The sequence below is a fragment of the Thalia democratica genome, chromosome 8, assembly GCF_965202585.1.
Source record: "Thalia democratica chromosome 8, ktThaDemo2.hap1.1, whole genome shotgun sequence".
NCBI lineage: Eukaryota > Metazoa > Chordata > Thaliacea > Salpida > Salpidae > Thalia > Thalia democratica.
Window position 1 is genome coordinate 39,805,726 of NC_139172.1, and position 21,684 is coordinate 39,827,409.

Here is a 21,684-nt window from a genome sequence, read left to right on the forward strand (position 1 = left end):
TATTGTAGTACTTTTTACATTATATACCATATATTAAAAATATTACAAGTTATAGGGATTATATTAGTTACTTTTATCGTTCTAACTAATAGTAACGCATACACTAATTAACTTTGTAAGATAAACTCAATCAAAACATACTAATCTAAATGTTCTTTTTCAAGTTAAATATTTTATTGTTAATGTTATGTTTATAAAGTTGAAAATAAAATACAGAACTGTTTTGTCATACTTAAAGTTTGCAAATGAATAAGAATTACAATAGCTTATGTTAGATTTAAAGCTTGCTTAAAATCTTTGAAAACATCAATATATGACAGACAAAGTAATTATTTATCTTATCCTTGACTTCTTTAATCTTATTTAATCTTTTTTATAAAACAAACTTTATTTCTTTTCATATATTTAAAAAATGTTCATAGGTTAACGCCCTTTTTTAAACCTTTTGAGTGCTTTTACATGTCTTTATTAAGTTTTAAAAGTTTAGATATCCTTCAACTTAAGTCTAATTAAAGAGATTTAAAAATTATATGATATCATGTTTTTAGTTAGTGTAGTTAACGCATAGGTTAAAAAAAAGTTTCTTTTTATCGTAAAACGAAACACTGAGAAATAGGAAAATTGCTTGGTACCTTATTAAAGATGTATTTTGATTTTGAATATGCTTTGAATGACGTATTTAAGTCGTATAAATTTTATTGTCCCGAAAAAGACATGTTTATTAGTTTTCAAAATATTATTGGTATTAAAGTTTGCATCTTGTTGCAAAAATAGATTTAATATTATGCATTGGGAACACTAGAGTATTACAATTTTTTTTTCTTGATATGCTTGAATTAAACTTTAATCCTGAAGTAAGTCAAGCATTAACAAAACTTTTCGTAGTTTTAAAAGCTGTTAAAATCTGTTTTAGTAAAAGATAACTAGCTAAGTTTATACATTTTATTTTTGTAGTTTAAAGATAGTAGGCCACAATAACATATTTTAATTTTGTAGCTATTTATAGTTATCAGATTGAATTTAGCCAATGTTATGCTTCATAGAAAGAATAATACTTAAACGTAATTTGAATGTTATTTTTATGTTTAAAAAATGTTTGTGTGTTAAAAATTAAATAGATTTTTTAAAACTGACAATAACATTTATTGCAGAAATAAGTTAAAATAAAAATCAAGAATGTTGCATCGTATAGAAACTTGATTTTGAAAACTACCATAACTTCATCCAACTTCTTGTATCAATAAAGCTGGTTAGTAAATTATTAATTTTCGAAAATTTTATTGCTCTTATATAGATGAGTTTTTTATTATTTATTTCTATTACAATCTAAAAATAAAAACTTTGATAATATTAAGTTACTTATATTACACTTTGTAAAAAAGAGCATCTTATTTTTATTACTAAATTTGTTAAACAAAATTTTATTTTTTTAAATGAACAGTTTGAAAGTAGTCTGCGTTGAATTTTACTTTGTACTATTTTTATTTTAGCTTAAAGTATGTATTTCTTTTACTAGTATAATATTATATAAAAACTTTAGATGCACAGGTTAAAAAGTTTAAAAATTACTTATAAATTCGTATTTAGCTTAATAAACGAACTCTAAAAGTGTTATAAATTATAGTTGATAAAATATACTTTAGGCAAACAATGAGTCATCTTCTACAATATACAGCTAAATTATATTAGTAATGTTCAAAACATGTTTTAAATATACTTTTTAATTTACTTTATGTAAAAATTAATCTGAGTAAATGGAAAAATTTCATTAGAACGTAGAAGGCCTTAAAATTCTATAAAATTTTAAATGGTTTTGTTACAAGACATAAAGTTTCTTTAAACTTTTTATTTATATTAATCACATCTAAAACATCATAACTAAATCACATCATAACAAGTTATAAAAAAAATGTTTTAATATATCAACAGTATAAGTGTAACTTGTTTTACTAACGTAAAAAGTGGTTTTGTTTTGTTTTATAACTTTCATTTGCATAACTACTTGCAATTATCAAATATTAGAGTAATTTAGAAAACTTACAACTATTTTCTCATAAAAATAGTATTTTTCCCAAAATTAGTTATTAATAAAGCTACTACAAGGATAGTTAGAGAAATTACTTTGATAGAAAAAACTCAGTTAACTGATTTAGTTTAACTCGATTGTTATTGTTATTTTAATTCTTGATTTTTTTAGTAATGAATATAGTTTAGTTCACATACTACTGTTTTGTAGGGTCTATTAAATCAAAATAAACTATAGATTAAATTTAAAAAAATTTTGCAAGATATGTACAATGCGTTATAAATTAGATTTTTAAGCTTATAAAGTTTTTTTAGATTATTTTTGTCATCTAAAATTATTCTTGCACAATTATGAGTTATTGAAATTTTGTAAGCTCCGAAAAATCGCTTGACTTAAACTATGAAACATTTCGAGGAAATTTTTCTTCCGATGAATTTTTTTCAATCACCCAGACTAATTTTTAGTTAGATAACATGTATAAATGCCATTTATAACTTTAAAGAAATAGTTTTACTTTTCTTTCATAACACATATGACTCAATATCTGCGTAAAGTATATTTCATTAACTAGTTTAATTAATGACAACTGAAGGATTTGTTAATAAAACTCAAAAGAAAGTTAAAGTGAACGAAAATTACTAAAATGCGTTATTTATTTTTTCATTAAAATATTAAACTACAGGACTATATATAAGTTTCTGTTTAGACTAAACAGAAACATCACAAAAACTAAAATAAATCTAATGTAATGGATTTGTAAAGTCATTACTATAAAAAACAATTGTAATAAAAACTATTGTATTTTATATAATATACACTATATATTGAATATATAACAATTAAAATAGATTTTATTAGTTACTTTTATTGATGATTTTAAATGTTTACACAAATTAACTTTGTAAGATCCGTTCAATCGAAACATATTGGTCTAAAAGTTCTTTTTTAAAGTTATATGTTTAATACACTAATTAATTGAAATTATTTAAAGTTTATCTTAAAATACAGAACTGTTTTTTCAAATTTAAATTTTGTAAGCCAACAAAAATTTTAAAAGCTTATGTTATAATTAAAACTTACTTTAAATAATACATTATTTAATTTGATTTAATTTTTTATAACTTAAACCGTCTTTCTTTTTTTTATCTTTATCTATATATAAATGTTCATAAGTTAACGCCTTTTTTGAACCTTATAAGTGTGTTTACATAACTGTTTTAAATTTGAATATATATATTAGATAAACTTAATATAACTTGAAAAGTATAAATAATATGATTTTAGTTAATGCAGTAAACGCAAAGGTTAACAAAATTAAAAAAATAAAAAGATCTTTTAAACGAAAAAATTCAAGGCAACGTATCAAGTTTTATAGAATAGCTTCTATGTAATGAAGCATAACATTTGGTTAAAAGTATTCACAATTTCTGTTTCACTTTTTTATAAGCTGGCAGGTGGGTGTCAGATTGACACAGCGACACTTTAGCACGGGTCGACAATTTAGCTCGGTTGGTTGCTCTTGCACAGTGGGTCACTTTTGAACGTTGCATCACTTTTGCACTGCGTCATTTTAGCACGGTGCGTCACTTTAGCACGGTCGGTCAATTTCGCACGGAGTTTTATTTTTGCAAGGCGTCACTTTAGCACTGTGGGTCAATTTTGCTAAGAGTCTTATTTTTGCACGCCGTCACTTTAGCACGTTGGGTCAATTTTGCACGGAGTGTTATTTTTGCACGGCGTCACTATAGCACGGTGGGTAAATTTAGCACGGAGTGTTATTTTAGCACGACATAAAGCTTTTCAATAGGAGGATTAATGAAACTTTTTATTCAAGTGATAAAAAATAAATGTGTATACTTTAAATTTTTATAAATTTTAAGCTAGAATTAATATTTTTTATTATGTATAAAAGTACTTCAAGGAAAACTTATTTTTATACTTTTTTTGTACTTTTTAGTTGTTATAGTGTTAAATTTATTAGATTTTTTCATACTAAACCTTTAAAGGTTAAAGTTTGTTTCTTAACAATTGTATACATTTTAACTAAATAAATAATACGATAAGGTAGTACAAGTACTAACTTACCATTAAGGTAATATACTTTTTTAATCAAAAGAAAGGTTATAGTTTTAAAACTTAATAAAAAACTAAAGAATATAAAGTATCAAAATAGTTAAAAACGAACTACAATATACTTTTAGAGACGTTTGGTGTATTTTCATTTACTGATTTTGTAATTAGTATACAATGTTTTTTAATTTTATAATACATATGGTAGTAAAATAACAGTTTTTAACAGTTTAAAGTTTAATTTTCAAGTTTAGTAAAACTAATAAATGCCATTAAGTATTAACCCTGTTTGATTACATAAAACCTTATAATTTTAATTCAATTGATCAATTGATAATTAATTCAATTAAATTCAATTCAAAAACTTGAAAGTTGTATATTATATTTTAAAACAATTATACTTTTTTAAGTATTGAATGTAATTTCATACAACATAAACTTATTTTAGAATTTGATGTAATCTGCTTTTCAACATGAAAATAGGTGTCTAAACATATGTTTTAAGTAACTTCATTAAAACATGTGTTGATTTATAGAATTATTGCACAATAATCATTCTTACTTTTTATAACAACTTTATATTTCAAAAATCCCATTTAATAAGATTTATAAAATTATATTTTATATAATTTAGTATGTTTACTAATACAGCATTTGTATTCTAAGGATTTCATGTATTTTAACTCTAAAAACATGTAGTTGTTGATAGTAACTCTTGCAGAAGATAATTATTTACCGTGTGTTTCTAACTTTATATTCTTGTACAACATCTTTGGTTTTAGTTTTATTATTTCTAAAAACCCCTTTTATAAGCCTTTTATTCAATACATAAACATGATAAGCAGTGGTGTGTAAAAAAATGGAACTTAAGATTTCTTAATGTGTGTATGAATGTTGTCTATGAACTTAATTTTAAGAATTTAAAACTAATGTATCAAGCAACTATAATTTAAAATATTTAAATATTTTTATTGTTACAACAGTTAAAATAAAGAATTTAACTAAAGAAGTAAATTTAACTTAGTTTTCAAGTTTTTAATCTATTACTTTTTAAGCCTGATAAATAATTTTGGTTAACTATAAAATGTTGTAATACGTATACCAGTAAAACTAATTACATGTTAACATTTTATTTAAGTGTGCAGTGTTTGCTTAACATTTTAAGTTATATTTGACTTTGTTTAAAAACGTTATGCTACATATTAAAAATTAATAAAATACTTCAAAATAAAGTTGTAAATTACATTTGAATGTTTACGAACCTAATGCGTTTTTTCACCTTTAATTTATTATTTAAACACATGTTTAAGTTTACAATGTTTTAGATATTTATAATTAAAACATTATTTTTTTCAAGTTTTAAAAAATTTTCAAATGAAGGTTTAAAAAAGTTTAGTTAGTACAATATAACGATCAGTTCAAAAAGAAACTGTTAAAAATAAACAGTTCAACCAAAAATAAAAGATAAAAAAACGGTGCAAAATTTACGCTTAGTGATAAACTGACGCCGCGTAAAAATGATGTGCTATTCAAAAGTGACCCAAAGTGCTCAAATGACGCCGTGCAAAATTGACCAACCGTGCCAAAATGACGCCGTGCAAAAATGACACTCCGTGCAAAAGTAACCCAACGTGCTAAAGTGACCATCTGTGGTAAAATGACGCTTATCTAAAGTGTTCCTCCGTGCTAAAGTGACGCTGTGCTATTCTAACCTGCTCCGTAAGTTGGCATGATATAATTCAATTTGTCTTTACATTTTTCTAAATGTAATAGTTGGCTGGTTTTAAGATTGTATTAACAGCTGGTTTGATCTTAAAATAAAGATTAATCTTTAGCTTTATCAAAAATGTTTTCATTTTAAGAGCTCAATAACTGTACTGCTAAAAACTAATTTATTCACAACTGAAATAATAATTTTTAAAATTGTAGTAGCAACAGCTCGACCTAAAACAATTAACATTTTTTAGTATTTTGAAGATTAGTGTACTACTTTTTACCTGACTATTAGACTTAACTTTTTATTATTTTTAAGTGTTAATACTTGTGAGAAATTGTGAGAAAACAATAAATAAGTGAACCAATAGCTTTTAAATAAAATAAAAAAAACAAATAATTATACAATGTATTTTTGGTACAAATGATTAAATGAAAATTAATCCAGCTGCATTGTACCGCGTATAAATATTCAACATGATTTTCTTATAGTGTTGAATGACGCTTTTAAACATGTAATCATACCAACATGTATGCTTACATACGCTTAAAATTAGCCAAGCGTTTTTCTATTGTGTTTTTTGATAATAAAGTACAAAGCTTTATACTTAATCATCCGTGTCTAAATAGCTGAAAGCTCTGTCTTATTTCTATACTAGTTTTCCGCGATAGGGTAGTATTTATCTTGTGAACATTTTTGTGAAATTTACTTAACTTTTGGTATATTTAGATTTATACAAGATTTTAAACAAATTACTTTTAATACTTTGTTTTTACTAAAACCTCGCTAATGTAACTAATAAAAATATCTGACTTAATCTTATGCCATAGTTATTAATAACGTTTTATCTTTATTACTAAAAAAAATTTTAAAGATCATTTTTACAATTGTGTCTTCATAATTAAAGAGACTAATCAAAAAAGGATTAGCAAAGTTTTTATAGACATTATTCAATGAACTACATAAATATTGTTTTTATCAAACAAGTTACGCGTAACAATGAAAAGCATTGAAAAATAAATACTAAGCATAAATATTATGTACATTTAAAATAGTTTTTTTTTTCTATGTAAAAACATTGGCAGAAAATTTCAAGCTCACGTCCAGAATATTGTTATAAAATGTTGAATTGGTTTTTTATATTATTAACAAAACTTTGCTTCCTGCTCTATACAGGAGCGACAGCGCGTTAAATTTTCAAAAAGTTCAAGACCACAATCAATACAGTGTTTGAAAAGTCATTAAACTTTTTATCTTTTTGTAACTCAAACATTGGAAGTCATTAAAATATTGAAGCGCTTCATTTTGAAATTCACTTCGGCAAGTTTACTATGACTTCAAAACTTACTAGCTAATTGATAAATGTTATTTCACTGTAATAAAATACAGGAGGGGATGTTTGAACTTCTAAAAACCATTTTAAAGAGATACACATAATAACTTAGTAGCTTTTAATTCATTGTGACGGCATTTCGACTTTACCTTATCCATTATCAAAAACAAATCTGTGCAGAATAAATAAAATTAGTGTTAAGAAACTTTGTAACAGGTTAAGTAACGAAATATATACAACTACACATTAGAATTATATAAGACAGTAAAATAACGACACTATTATTTATACAGACTATAAAGATATATATATTTAATCATCATTTCTTAATGTGTGAGTAGTACTCGGTTTATATAATTATTTCTTTAAAATTAGATTTTAACGATTAATTAAAATCAATTAATTTCCGAAGTCTAAAACTTACTTCTACGTAGTTTTAAAATACTAAAGAAAATTGAAAAGAATGCAGAAGTAAGTTTGAAAGTTAAGTTTCGCAGTTGCATGACTGTATAACTAATCTCCTAATACCAAACATTGTGTTCGACGGTTCTTAAACATTTTCTACATATGTTACAGTATCTGATGTTTAAAATTGAAAATATAGTTAATGATGTTTCGAATTAAATTTACCTTTTATTGTTTTTACACAAAAAAATTTAATAAAGTTAGTTACCAAACTTTTGCTAATTCATTACTTTAACTTAACTTTTGTAAATTATTAAAACTATTTGTTATAAAATTACATTGGTATTAACTTTAGCTGTACATACAAGTAATAACAAACGTAGATAGTTTTACTAAAAATTAGTTTAAAATAAAGTATTGGACAAGCCCGATTTTTCCGATTTCTCTAGTATAGTGTTTCTGCTATGTTTAGCACTACTATTTTCGTCATCATAGATAAAAAACTAAACTAGAACCGCTGACATTTTGCTTAAATGTAACCACTAACGAATGCTTCAATACGGCAGTACTAGATTTATTTTTATAGATAAAGTGGTTTATAGATCACTACTATGTCTGCCTAGCGAGTTCTGATGAGCGTTTTTTTTAAATTTTATCTCAAATTTTTTGGATGGTCGTGTGGCGCTATCTGGCATTTGTATAAGATTTGTGGGAAGCTACGAAGAACGTTAACAATCAATCTTAATTAATTTTACTTCATTTTAACAGCTTTTTTTCATGTTGTTTTAGATTTGTTGTTAGAAGCATTTCCCCTCAGCTAAAAACAGCTTAAATAATCAAACAGTTGTTTCAGCAGGAAGTATAGATATACTTTTTTTAGCTGTACATACAAGTAATTGTACAATTGTACAATACTTTTTTTATAAAATTGAAACCTTGATTCTAAAATGGGAAACCGAACGAGCCGAACAAGATCAATAGCTTCTGATAAAAGGGACGATGCGATTTTTATTTTTAAAATATCAGAAGACCCCAGCTTGCCAGAAAAACTGAAGACTGTTGAGTTACCAGAAGTTTTCACACCGTTGAAAAAATTTTTCAAACAACTATTGCAAGTTGGTATAAATGTGTATCTTGGTTCATTATAATTGTTTTGTTTTACATTTTTCTTAAAGAATACTTTTTATATCTATTAATAAAATTTAGCTTTGAACTACAAAAAAGCTAAAAAATAGCCCTTAAATAGCTGTCTATTTTTTAGTTTTTTTGTATTTGAAAATTTAAGTATAGCTTTGTCTGAAACAATAGTTAATTGGAGTTGTTTTCGGACCCCAGAGTACGGCTTACCTGTTTTCTTAGCTTTGAACTATTTTTTATTGAAGGTAAAAATTGAGCACCTTCAAAATGAAGGAAGTATTTACAAAATGGTGGAATTGATTCTTCATAATGGAGCATGTGGTCGTTTGTTACCTGGATGGAGTGAAGCACTTCTGAGATCTTTAGAAGATAACAATTTAAAAGAAGTTGCTCAAGCAGTTAAACCTAGTAAGTTAATACGTTCCAGTTTTATCAGATGTAATTAAATATTTTTAAAATCTTAGACATGAAGGTACAATTTTAATGTTTTTAGTTACAAATTTAAAATTAAAAAACAATAAGTTTAGGATAAGTTACTTGTATGACGTATCAAAAACTTAGTTTTATTATCTTAGAATTTTTAAGTAAAGTATCATTAGTTTATGATGGTTTAGCAAACTTTTATATATTTAGAAGGAACATTTTAGCATAAAAAATTAACAATAACTTGGTTCTATTATATGAAAAAAAGTTTTATTACAGATCTTAATGATATTTCAAACTACAACGAAAAAGATGGGCTCTATGGTAAAGATTTTTTTTTTTTAACTTTTAAGACACTTTTTTAGGCTTTCGAAAAAAATATTTTAATAAAGTTTTAGTGTCTTAAAATTAAACAAAAATTAAGAAAATAAACCAATTTATTACTAGCAATATTTTTTTAATTTAAGATTGTTTTTATGTTTGATAACAATGTATTATGGTTTCTAAAAATAAACAGTTTTCTTTAAATGCTTTAAAACTCGTCTCACGAAGTTTAATTTTAGTTGAATGCTGTTTTGTTGCAAAAAATTTAGAAATACTATAAGTAATAATTTAATACTTAAAAAATTACCACTTAAACAAACTAAAATACTATTAAATAAATAAAATAAATAACAGAAACATGCCTTATTCTCAAAATCAAAGATGTACTTTTGAAGAAATGTGGAATTCTTGCTGATCCGATGGGAATAAAAGACACTGAAGAGATGAATCAAAACGTTCCAGTGGTCCACCCTGTGTTAAAAGTGAGTAAAGATCACTTTAGAAGGAATACAGCATTTGTTGATGGAAGGTATCGTGTGCTTGATGAACAAAGAAGAGCTTACAAAGATGCTCCTGTAGTTTATTTTGATGACGTTGTCGGGTTAGTTTTGTTTGGTAGTAATACCTTTACTTTAAAAAATAAAAAAAGCTTTTTTATCAGTAAACAAATCACTTAATGTTATAAGTTTTGAATTTGAATTATATTTAGTTGCTTTGATGATAAAGTTGGGTTAGGTTTTTTGTCTTTATTATATGAAAGTTAATGATAATTTTTTAATTTACTTATAAAAACAATTTGTTTTGTAAAAATTAGAGGTATAGACTTAACGTTTTAAGTTAATAAAACTACTTAATTTACATTGCTGTTTAAACTATTTAGTTAATCAGTTTACTCTTTTGTATTGAAAACCCTTTTAACGATATACACATGATTTTTTCATAGTTTATTTTTATTTTATATAGTCATTTTGACGAAGTTTCAATTTTTATTAGTCATTGCTAATAATAAAACTGTACAAAAAACAAAACTAAAACTAATGCTAAAAACTAAGTATGTAAAACAAATTTACTAACTGGATATATAAAATTTTACTTTATAGATTATACAGTAAATTGAGATAACAAGACTTATAATAAATTTAGTAAACAAAAACTTATAAACAGTAGTATCATTACAATAACATTTGCTCAGTTTTATTGTTGATAATAGCTAATGTACAGTCGAAAAGTTTTCTAAGTTACACAAGAAAAACTCTGAAAGAATCATGTGTAAATTTTTGAAGTGGCTTTTAAAATAGGATTTAAAAGTTTATTTATGCCTTAGCGTATTTTATTATAAACTTTTGTGTAAAATTTTGCCATGATGTGCAATAAGGTCTAATAAACTAAGTCCTAAAAGTTTTTTGTTAATAAATTTTTATATACATAGAAAAAAAAATTGCTTGAAAAGCTCAATTAGAACTTTACTTTAGTTTTGTAACAGAGTGTGTGGTTAACAAAAATTTTACACAAAATTTAGGTTGATACGAGTTCAGAATCAACAGTCTACTAATTCAATATTCAGACAGTTCAGTAGATGCTTAGGTTACAGTAAAGAAACTAAAAGTAATTATAAACGACTAAGAACCAACCCAAACCAATTCATCTTGCTCATTGGTCCAGCTGGTGCAGGAAAAACCACCCTAAGCAAACGTTGTGTTCTATCCACTTTTAATTGCAATCGGTACGCTTTATTCATTCCTCTTATGATTGTTAATCCTCGACAGCCGATAAATCTTAAGTATTTCATATTAAAATTAGGACTAAAATATTTTTCAAGTGATCTTACTTTTAGTGAATATCAAACAGATGAAGCAGTTACCTGGTTATTATCTAACCAACACAAAGTAACTCTTGTGTTGGACGGATTGGACCAGGCAAGGTTTGAGATAACTTGCATTGAAGATATTTCAATTGTAGACGTTCATAAGAAGTACTTACCTTCAGAACTGTTGTTTCTAATTCTTTCACGAAAAATGATACCTGGCGTGAGACTTATTTTAACTTCAAGACCACATTCTATTTTAAACTTTAGTAAATTAATCCAGCCCGATTCCGTATTGTATCTTGACGATTTATCTGAATCTAATATGAAGGTTCTGATGTCTTTTTACGTCCAAACAGGAGATGTTGAGCAAATAATTTCAAAACTTCAAGAAAAGTCTCCGAGAGTCCAACAACTTATTTACTGTCCACTTTTTCTACGGCTATTTGCTATGCTTGTCAATTTATCTGGTCTTGATGAAATTTGGAAAACAATAAGGTCAACTGCAAGTCTTTTTGATGAGCTTCTTAGAAGGCTTCAGGATTGTGCTCACAATGCCGGAGAGATTGAAGACACAAATGTCATGAGTAAGATCATGGAACTTGCTTACAAAAAGACTATGGAAGGATCGGTTGTCATTGATCAAAATGATCTGTCGAGTTTGAGAATTGATCCTAATGAAATCCAGGATCTCGCAATTGGACTTCATGGAGATACAAACTCAGCCTTGGTTGGACCAAGTTTGTTCTATTTCGCTCACCAAAGTATACAGGTTACTCTAGTTTTGTTTAAGTATTTATCTTCGCTAAAGTTTTAAAAAGTGATAAAAGCTATAGTAGTTTTTATGATTAGTATGATTTTAAATTTTAAACTTTACTACTTCTATATATACTTGCTTTTATTTTGTTTATATTTTTGTCTAACACTTTTAAAAAGATAAGTTTATTTATAATCCACTATAAAAATCTGTAGGTATAAGTAGTAAAGCTATGGCTTAATAAATTGAAATACGGATAGAAACAAGATTATATTTAAAGCCTAAACACTGTTTTTGATTGTAATAAAAATATATTATTTAATTTATATACAAACTTACTAGTTTTCATACGTTTAACAATACAGTTACATTTCACAAATCTACGCATTCTTGTTTAGTTATGTATTTTGGATTTTTCCAAAAGTACAAAAAACAACTTGAAAAATCTTAGTATCGTAAATTTGTTTTATGTACTGAGTTAACACTTTATTTTTTTTTCATATAAGTTTAAGTGTTAATTTAGCTATATATTGGTTTAGACGAAGGTTTTCCAAACCTATTTTTAAAAAGCCTTCTTTAAAGAAGTTAAAAAAGCTATTTCCCCGCCAAACAAGAATTCTCAAAAAACTATCATTTTTCAAACGCCTGAGAACATTATTTATTGCTCTTCATCATCAATTCAATCACTTCCAAAGTAAGTTTCAAATTATGGCCTTGTTGTTTCCCCTTTAACGGCTTGTTGCTCCCTAATTTTCCTATTTTTTTCCATAATATCTAGTATAAGTTTCAAAACCACAATTAAAAACGCTAAAGACCTTTTTTTTTTGATCTTCACCATTAAATCCGGAATATCTAATGTAGGTTTCAAATTATGACCTCATGGTCACATGAGCCTTTATTGATTTTTTTTCATAAAAGTTTAAGTGCTAATTTAGCTATATATTGGTTTAGACGAAGGTTTCCCAAACCTATTTTTAAAAGGCCCCTTTTAAAGAAGTTAAAAAAGCTATAGCCCCGTCAAACAAGGTTTCTCAAAAAACTACCATTTCTCAAACGCCTGAGAACATTATTTATTGCTCTTCATCATCAATTCAATCATTTCCAAAGTAAGTTTCAAATTATGGTCTTGTTGTTTCCCTTTTAACGGCTTGTGGCTCCCTAATTTTCCAAAATTTTTCTACAATATCTAGTATAAGTTTCAAAACCACCATTAAAAACGCTTAAGACCTTTTTATTTCCTTTTCACCATTAAATCCGGAGTATCTAGTGTAGGTTTCAAGTTATAACCTCATGGCCTACCAGAGCCACTTTACTACTCAGTTTATTGCTACGATTTTTCTATGTTTTCCTAAAAAAAATTAGTGATAGCTGAAAATTAGTTTGAAAAATTCTAAATTTAATGATTAAAATGTGTCAAAAGTAGTTGCAAACGGTATTTGTTACAAAATAGTTACAAATGTCGGTTAATTGATCAAGTTTCATCTAACAAAGATATTTAAAAAAAAAAAATTTTTGTTTTTCGAAATTTTAATTGTTTCATTTATATCCAGGTATTTTATAAAAAATATTATTAGATAAAATAAAAGTTTTTTGTGAGGTTATAAATAGAAGTAAAGTTAATTTATTTTTTAATAAATTTCTATTTTATACGTATAACCAATTTTTAATAGAAACACTTTTCACGTGTATATACAATTTAAATGAAAACTATTTTTATAAACGATAAAAAATGGGAAACTTATGTTATTTTACTTAAGAAAACGCGTTAAAAGAACACGGGCAGTATGGTAGGTATATTTGCTACTTCTCGTTTAGTTACGGTTTCTAGTTTAGTTACGCACTTTTACTGTAAAGTTCAGATAACTAATAAAAAACACGTAACAAATTCAATGTCAAAAACTAAATAACAAAATTAATAATAATGTTTATTTTTAGTTTTTGACTTTGATTTTCTTTCTTAAACATTAACATTCCTAAACAATACCAAAGCAAATAAAAACATAAGCTCGTATACACTCATAAACAAAAAAAAGTACTCTATACTTTATACTTTGTTTTTCCTACTCTATACTGTACATACTTATATTTTGTACGAATTATTAAATGTGGTATATATTATCAATCTTACATTTCAAATTTTTTTTATGTTACAATGTATACCAGCTACATATTTTCCTTTGGTTTAGTATTGATTAGGAACTTTAATGTTTAAGAAACATAATCAAAGTTAAAAACAAAACATTTAGTTTTTACTAAACTTTAGAAAACTTTTTTTTTCGATTAATATTGAAACTATATTAAGCAGATATTTCACTTACATTTTCATATAAATACTATTAAGCATTACAACTAAAAAGCTTTTGTGCTAATTTACATTGAGTTTTAAGTTTTAATTTACAAAATTAAACAACAATTAATAAACTAACTAAAATACTTCTTAAATATAGCATAAAAGAATTTAAAAGTTCAATTAGAAACAGTTAAAACCTCTAATAGTAATAATTTTTTTATAAAGCAAAAGAAACATTTTTAAAATAACTTTTGATAACAGTAAATAATATTTTACTAAATGTTTTTTAATTCGAATTAGTATAAAACTCAAAAATTTCTGCAGTTTTTTATAAAATAAACTGGTTTTATCACTAGGTTTTTGTGTGTTTTCCTCAAAAAAAAAGTGGTGATAGCTAGAAATTAGATAGTAAAATTCTAAATTTTATGTCGATAAAGATTTAAAAGTAGTTGGAAAAGATACATTAACAATTAAAAAAGTTAAACCTGTTATAAATAGTCGTCATTTCATAAACTTTCAGTTAATAGGGATGTTCAAAAAAACTATTTTTTTTTATAGTTTGAAATTTCTGTTGTTAAATTTCTATTTAGGTATTTTATAAAATATATAAGTAGGTATAATAAAGTTATTTGTTAGGTTATTAAATAGAACTAAACTTTTTGAAAATGTTAACTTTTTTTTTTGTCTAAAAACATTAAAAAGAATTACTCTATCCCGTTACACAGATGTTATCATGGTGTTAGGGATTAGTAAAGTAGATTAGTACAACAATTAAAACAACACTTATATCTTATTTACATAAACTAAACAACACAAAGATACAATTACATCACTCTATACGAGAACTAAAGTTAAACACACATGAAAACATTAGTTCTTAAATCTAACGTGTTTAAAATGCATCTTAATTTAAAGCACACTAATAACTGCCGAATGCTCTGCCGAAACTGCTTATATATGCATTAAAAAACGCATTAGTTCTCTCATACAAATAATTTTATTGTCGGAAAGCTTATCAAAATGCATTATTTTTACAAAATATTCCCACGCCCTAAAATCATAAAGCATTTATTACTTATGATTCTCGTTTTAAATAGATTATTTTTAAGAGTTCCCACACCATCGGTACAACTCAAACCGAACTTAATGATATCAGTAATATATAAATGAAATATAAATAAAATGTTATGGGTTTAATTTAAAGTTAAAAAAAAAGTTAGTAGAATCGGAAAACTGAATAAGCTTTTTATTTATTTCTAAACACTGTTTACGACCAAAATCACATTTTAAACAGGAATATTTAACAAGCCGACACGCATGGTTGAAACTAGACTTCAACAAATTTTGTGGCTTTTTACAACAAATTTTTCCTGAACTTGATGAATATGGCGTTCCAATTAGAGAAGATGAATATGATTTTGGAACTGTGCGTATGTTCACAGTTTCATTATTGAATGTTCTAGTATTTGGTTAGTTTTTCCTTGTTTTCTTAAATTTGTTTAATTCTTAGGGTTACATTTAAGTTTATGTGGTGTATTTAATCAGACTAAAGTTTTCAATACACATAGTAAAATGTGCTACTTTATTTATTTAAATTTTTACTTTATTTTCAATACCAAAATAATTGTTTTAGATAATGATGAACTGATAAGAAAGAAAGTGAAATTTATTGAAAAGTCAGCAGTACATATTATCAGTTGTCATAGACATAACTTGTCAATGCATAGTTAGTAATTTAGTTTCAAAATTAATTTAACATTAACTTAATAAACTAATACGTTTAAAAGAAATTTAATTTATCCATAGCTCGTAATTTTTATAATGTACAATAAAATTGATGTTAGATCATAAAATTATTTGACTACTTTAAACTTATACTTACATGTTTAACTTTTATTTATTAAATTTATTATATGAAAACATCTTACCATTTGTTTTTATACATAATGTTATCGTACTAGTATATAAAGCATTTTGTTGAAATTATATCGCTATTTGTTTAAGAAGCGTTATCTGAAATTAAAACTCGTAATTTACTAAAAAAAACATAAAACTAACGTTGTTAAGCATTCTGTTTAAATTAAAAAACTAGTAATTTCATTTTAATTGAAATAACACAAATTTTGTTAATTATACTAAATAAAACATAAATTTACTTAGAACAAACCAACAACAAAATATTACAACAGTAGTCGAGCATTCAGAAGTAATCAGAAACGATTACAATGAAATTTGTGATCACAACATAATAAACGAACTGAAGTCAACTTTAAGACGTCACCGTTTTTTTATTAAAACCGACAACACACAAGTTACAACCGACGTATTATTTATAAGAAACTTTTTAACTCAAATAAAAAAGTTGAAATTAATTTATTTAAATACAATTAGTCTAAAGAGGATGATAAGAGTTTTATCAACATCACATATCAAAGTTCGTTATTAATATTAGTTAAAAAAAATTTGAACTGTTATTTTTTTTTATAATATTGTTTAGATAATCTCATGTTACTGAAGTTTATTTTGTTCTTCAGGTTGTTTTCATGTAATAAACAAATATCGAATAACAGTTTTGAGACATTTATTTATCTATATTTTTGGTTTCGGCAAAATACATTTATTAAGATTTGGTTTCGTGTCAATTAAAGTAACAAGAATAAATATGATATTTACAACATTTTATTTTGTATCTAGCTAAAAATATTAGTAAATGCATAACATGAACTTGAAAGTTTTATCAAAATAAAGTTAAAAATAATTAAAAAGGTGGAATCGTTTATTTTGTATCATAATCAAAATTACGATGAAGAATTTGTTTCATTGTTAATCAACTCCATCAATGAAATTAAAATTGAAAAGATTATAATTTGGTCGCATGGTAACAATGAAACAAAACTAAGAATTTGTAGAAAATTTGATGAGAAAATTTCAAACTTCCAAACAAACAACATCGCTTCTGATGATGTTAATTTTAAATTTAATTATTTTTTAACTCAAGTTTGTATAATGTTGTAATTTGTGATATTAATTGTTTAAAATAATTTTCAAATGTAACAAGTTTTTAATTCTCATAACAGGAAGTTGAAATCGAAATATCATATGGGGGTTATCAAACCTTACTTGTAGCAAAGTTAAAAAGAGGACAACCACCAGTGTTTACTAATCGGTTAGTTTTTTGATCTAAATCAAGTTTATTTTGTTTTAAAAACTTTTTTGTCTTATTGATAAGTAATTGCATTAATACACTTTATCTTCTATCATTTCGGTTTGTAAAAAGTATTTTAATGTATAATTTGAAAGCTACGTAGTTGTTGAGCGTTGTTACTCTTTTTTTTTTATTTGCAAATATAAAATTGCTTACTTATAAATTGTTAGTACTATGCATTAGTTCTTAGTATCTTTTTATTATAATTATTCAATTAAAGTTTTTAATAGTGTTTCTACATATGTAACTTAACTGCATCTTAGTTTATTTCTAAAATTAAATTGTTAAACAGGTTTTATATTGTTCTACTTTTGTTTTAAACAATAAAACCACTGAAGCAATTAAATCACGTATACAACTTACCATTTTTTTAAAATCAACAGTTTTTTATAATTAACTCAAAAATTTTCAACAGTGATTACATCACAATACTAGAAGATCACCATCAAATATCATCAGATGACTTAAGTGTTACATCATGAGAATAGTTCAACAACCAAACAAGAGTATATGTAATATAAACAATCAATTTTGTAATTTCCAGTTTTTTTAACTAATAAAGTGATTATTTTTATAAAGTTTTGAAAACTACATAATAAGTTTTTAGTATAGTTCAATGTTTATTTAATTACTTTTTCTGAATGTTACAGCTAATTATAAAGCTTTTATTCAAATTTTTTAGCTTAAAATTGCTTCTGTTATTACGTGTTTTTTTTCAAACTTTTATTTTTATTAGTTTAATGTTTATTAGCTGTTTTGTTGTTTGTTTACACTTATTACGAAAAACATCTTAATAACTTAAATGTTTATCAAAAACTATGTTTCATGAAATGCATAATCTTTTGATAAAAAAAAAAAATATATATACACAATTTCTATTCTTCCAAAAAAAAACAAAAAAAAAGGATTTTCCTTAATGGTTCTTTATTGTATACTTTTAACATTTTTTGGTATTAAAAAACTAAAAATAATTGTGTATGTTTTGTAATCAATATAAACTAAGTAATCTTAGTGTTTCAACCTGTTAATGTTTGATTTAAATAAAAAGTGTTTTTGAAGTGTTAGTATTTAAACTTTTGCATATTCTTTGTTTTTGTACGGTTTAGTCGTAAAGATTTTTATCACAGAAACTGAATTTTATATTTGACAGATCTAATTTTTATTTCGATATAAATTAATACTCATTGGTAAAATTTAACTTAAGAAAATATAAAAATAAATATTGAAATTTAGTTATATATTCAACTGAATTAGGTTGTTTTGTTTTTATAGTTTTGAATATAATAAGAACTTCAGTTTTATAAATGAAATAAAAAATATCTACAACCAAAATTTTAATAAAACATTGTATTGCTTTGTTCAATAAGTTTTTTTGTTGTTGTATACTTAATAAACCAAAAAGCCATTAGTACACGTATTGGTTTGCTTAAATTATATAAAAAATACTTTTGTATCGACGTACGACTTAAATCTACTTGTAATTATTTGATTAAATACCAATCAAATTTTAGTCGTAATAAATAAGAATTTTTTATTTAAAACTAAGATACTTTAAATCAATAAACATAGGGACTGGCTAAATGCGGCCCTCAAAGCCAAAATCAAAACCCAAGAGGTACTTTCTATTTAAAAAGTAGTTTTTTTTTAATTATAAAAAAAAAGATATTGTATTAAAAAACTTCAATGAGCACCTTAATTAAATAAATGTATTTTATAAGTGTTTTGCTTATTTTGATATAATTATAGTTTAGTATTTTTCTAGTGTTTAGTACAATTTTTTTTGATAACTGTGGGTCTAAAAACCTTTTTCCGAAAATTTACATTTTGAGAGAAACGTTTTCTAACAAAAATAGTAGTGAGTTACAAAACGCTGCCGACCCTGAGTAAACAGTAAAAATATTTTGTGACGTAATAAACTATTCCTTACTGACGATTTAGTTACTTTGTTTTATAAAATAAAATAACTTTATAAATAAGTTTTTTGAAAAATAACATATTTGAATAGTTTTGAAAAACCTATTAAAAAGCAAATTTCATTAAATTTAGTTGCTGTTGTATTACTCGTGACACCCGCTAGTGGAAATAAAATATTTATGTGTTAAAATTTTAGTTTTTAATAAACATTTGTCCATTTTAATGAACTGTAAGTTGACGATAAAAGGTTTCGGAAAAATTTGCTAATGGTTTTGCGAGCGATTTTACAGCTTACTCTTATAAAATATACAAAATTATTTAACTCACTAAGTTAAGCGTAAATAATTTTGCACCTTGTATAATAAGATAACGCGGTTCTTTCATATTTAATTTGGTTTTAAAGTGTTTGTACAAAGCATATTATACTTAACCTATCTATTACTTCTATCAAATAAATTTTAATAGCCACGAAAATTTAGTTTAACACCGATGTTATGAGATGAGGGTTTGTTCAAAACTTTCTCACCCATTTTGTAGGTGCATTTGTAACCCATTTGTTTTATTACATCGGTGTTAAACTAAAAGTTTCATGGGTTACAAAATTAGTTAGTATGCTACTAGTAAGAGCTTGGTTATGTACACAATGCTATGTACAAGCTTTAAACGTAGACAAAGTGTAAATAATTGCGTTTTAATTTGGTAAAAAATTAAAAACTACTTGCGCTTAACTAAGTAAGTTAAATAATTTTGTATTGCTTAGTGAGTTACAAGATCTTTTAACCTCTTTAAAAAGAACACAACTAATAGTATTATCTTTAAGTAGTAAAATGTAAACTATAAGCAAATTACTATCAACAAAAACATAAAAACGTGTAAAAGTAAATTGCAGTGAAATCAATTTTTTTTCTACAACTTAATATCTGATTAAGTATGTTTGCAAAAAATTTTTATAAAACGTTTTCTAACATTTCACACACTAATATAGTAAAAAAAACGTGTATAAAACTATAAGTGTACATAAAATTATTTAAAAATAACTTATTAGAATATCAGTAAAAGCACTGCTTACTATAGAAGTTCCTTTTTAATTAATCTTAAAAAAGAATTAATTAAACGAAGAATAACTTACAGTTTATTAATGTGAGAAGCAAATGTAAAATGAGCAATTTGAAAATGCTTGTTAAAGGTTTAGTGTGTTTCAGAGAGAAGATTTCTAAAAAAATGAATAATATTTTTCGTACAACTGGTAAGAAAACTAAAACAACACTTGAACGAAATAGTTGAGTAAAACTAGTTTAAAAATTTATTAGCTCAATAAATCAGTTGTTTAAATAAGCCTGGCACAGGATACTTGTATTAGATTTATTTAGAAAAACTTGATAATGTAAACATATCCCATAAAAACATTTTCGGGCTAGTATACTTAAAATTCAGTCTGATTTGCATATTTTCTGAGTCAGCAAAAAACGTTTATTTCATTTTTTAGTTGGTGAGAGATAAGAATAAATATCAAAAAAATTATAAATTTTTTTTTTTCTGATTTTGCAAGTATGCAATTAGACTGATTTTTAAGTATACTTTCCTAATTTTTATCCTTTAATAACTAAAGTTTATCAGTAATCAAAGTAGTTAGATTTATCAAATAATCAAAATTGAAATAAACACCCTAATTTCAGGAACGTACATTTTTTTTAATGTATGTGCTATTTAATATTCAATCTAGTTAAACTTTTTTACATTAGCAAACACTTAATTAAGGGACAACGATTTTAACAAACATAGTATTAATTATAGTAGAGGTTTTTAAATAAAATAATTTTCAAAAATGGTTAGTGAATCTTTCAAACAAAATAAAAATCAAAAAGAAAATTTAAGTATAAAGGAAAAAAAGACAAAAAAATCAGAGAAGTCTAAATTATTACCACAATGATAAACTAGAAAAAAGTAACCAAAAAATTATATATAAGTATGTTTTACGTTTTTTTTTAATCGTTCAATAAACATCGGTTATAGTAACAAAAATAGATCATTGTTTTTCAATTTTTTAATTATAATATCTTATCGTTTCACAAAATAAATAAATTTTGGTCTGAATAACTATAAAAATAAACTAGATAAATGTTTACGTGAAAATTTTAATGGATTCTATTAATTACTGACATTAAAAAATAAGAAGTTATATTTTTTACATAGTAGTGAACAACTTGATATAAGAGATTTTCTAATCTTGCGTCGGCTTTAAAAATATTGACAAATCGCGATAAAAAAGTTTTGTAACTAAA

General features: G+C 24.7%; 1 protein-coding gene across 1 annotated transcript; it reads left to right on the forward strand.

The window, feature by feature from the left end:
* The first annotated feature begins 1,149 nt into the window (after nt 1-1,149).
* Nucleotides 1,150-18,126, forward strand: LOC145842292 (uncharacterized). Its single transcript, XM_082949716.1, has 12 exons — nt 1,150-1,249; nt 8,402-8,663; nt 8,931-9,093; nt 9,388-9,432; nt 9,787-10,033; nt 10,952-12,008; nt 15,578-15,752; nt 15,917-16,009; nt 16,473-16,717; nt 17,050-17,247; nt 17,361-17,449; nt 17,904-18,126. The coding sequence occupies exons 2-12, from the start codon at nt 8,496-8,498 to the stop codon at nt 17,968-17,970; spliced, it is 2,547 nt and encodes an 848-aa protein (XP_082805842.1). The 5' UTR covers nt 1,150-1,249; nt 8,402-8,495; the 3' UTR covers nt 17,971-18,126.
* The last annotated feature ends 3,558 nt before the right edge of the window (nt 18,127-21,684 follow it).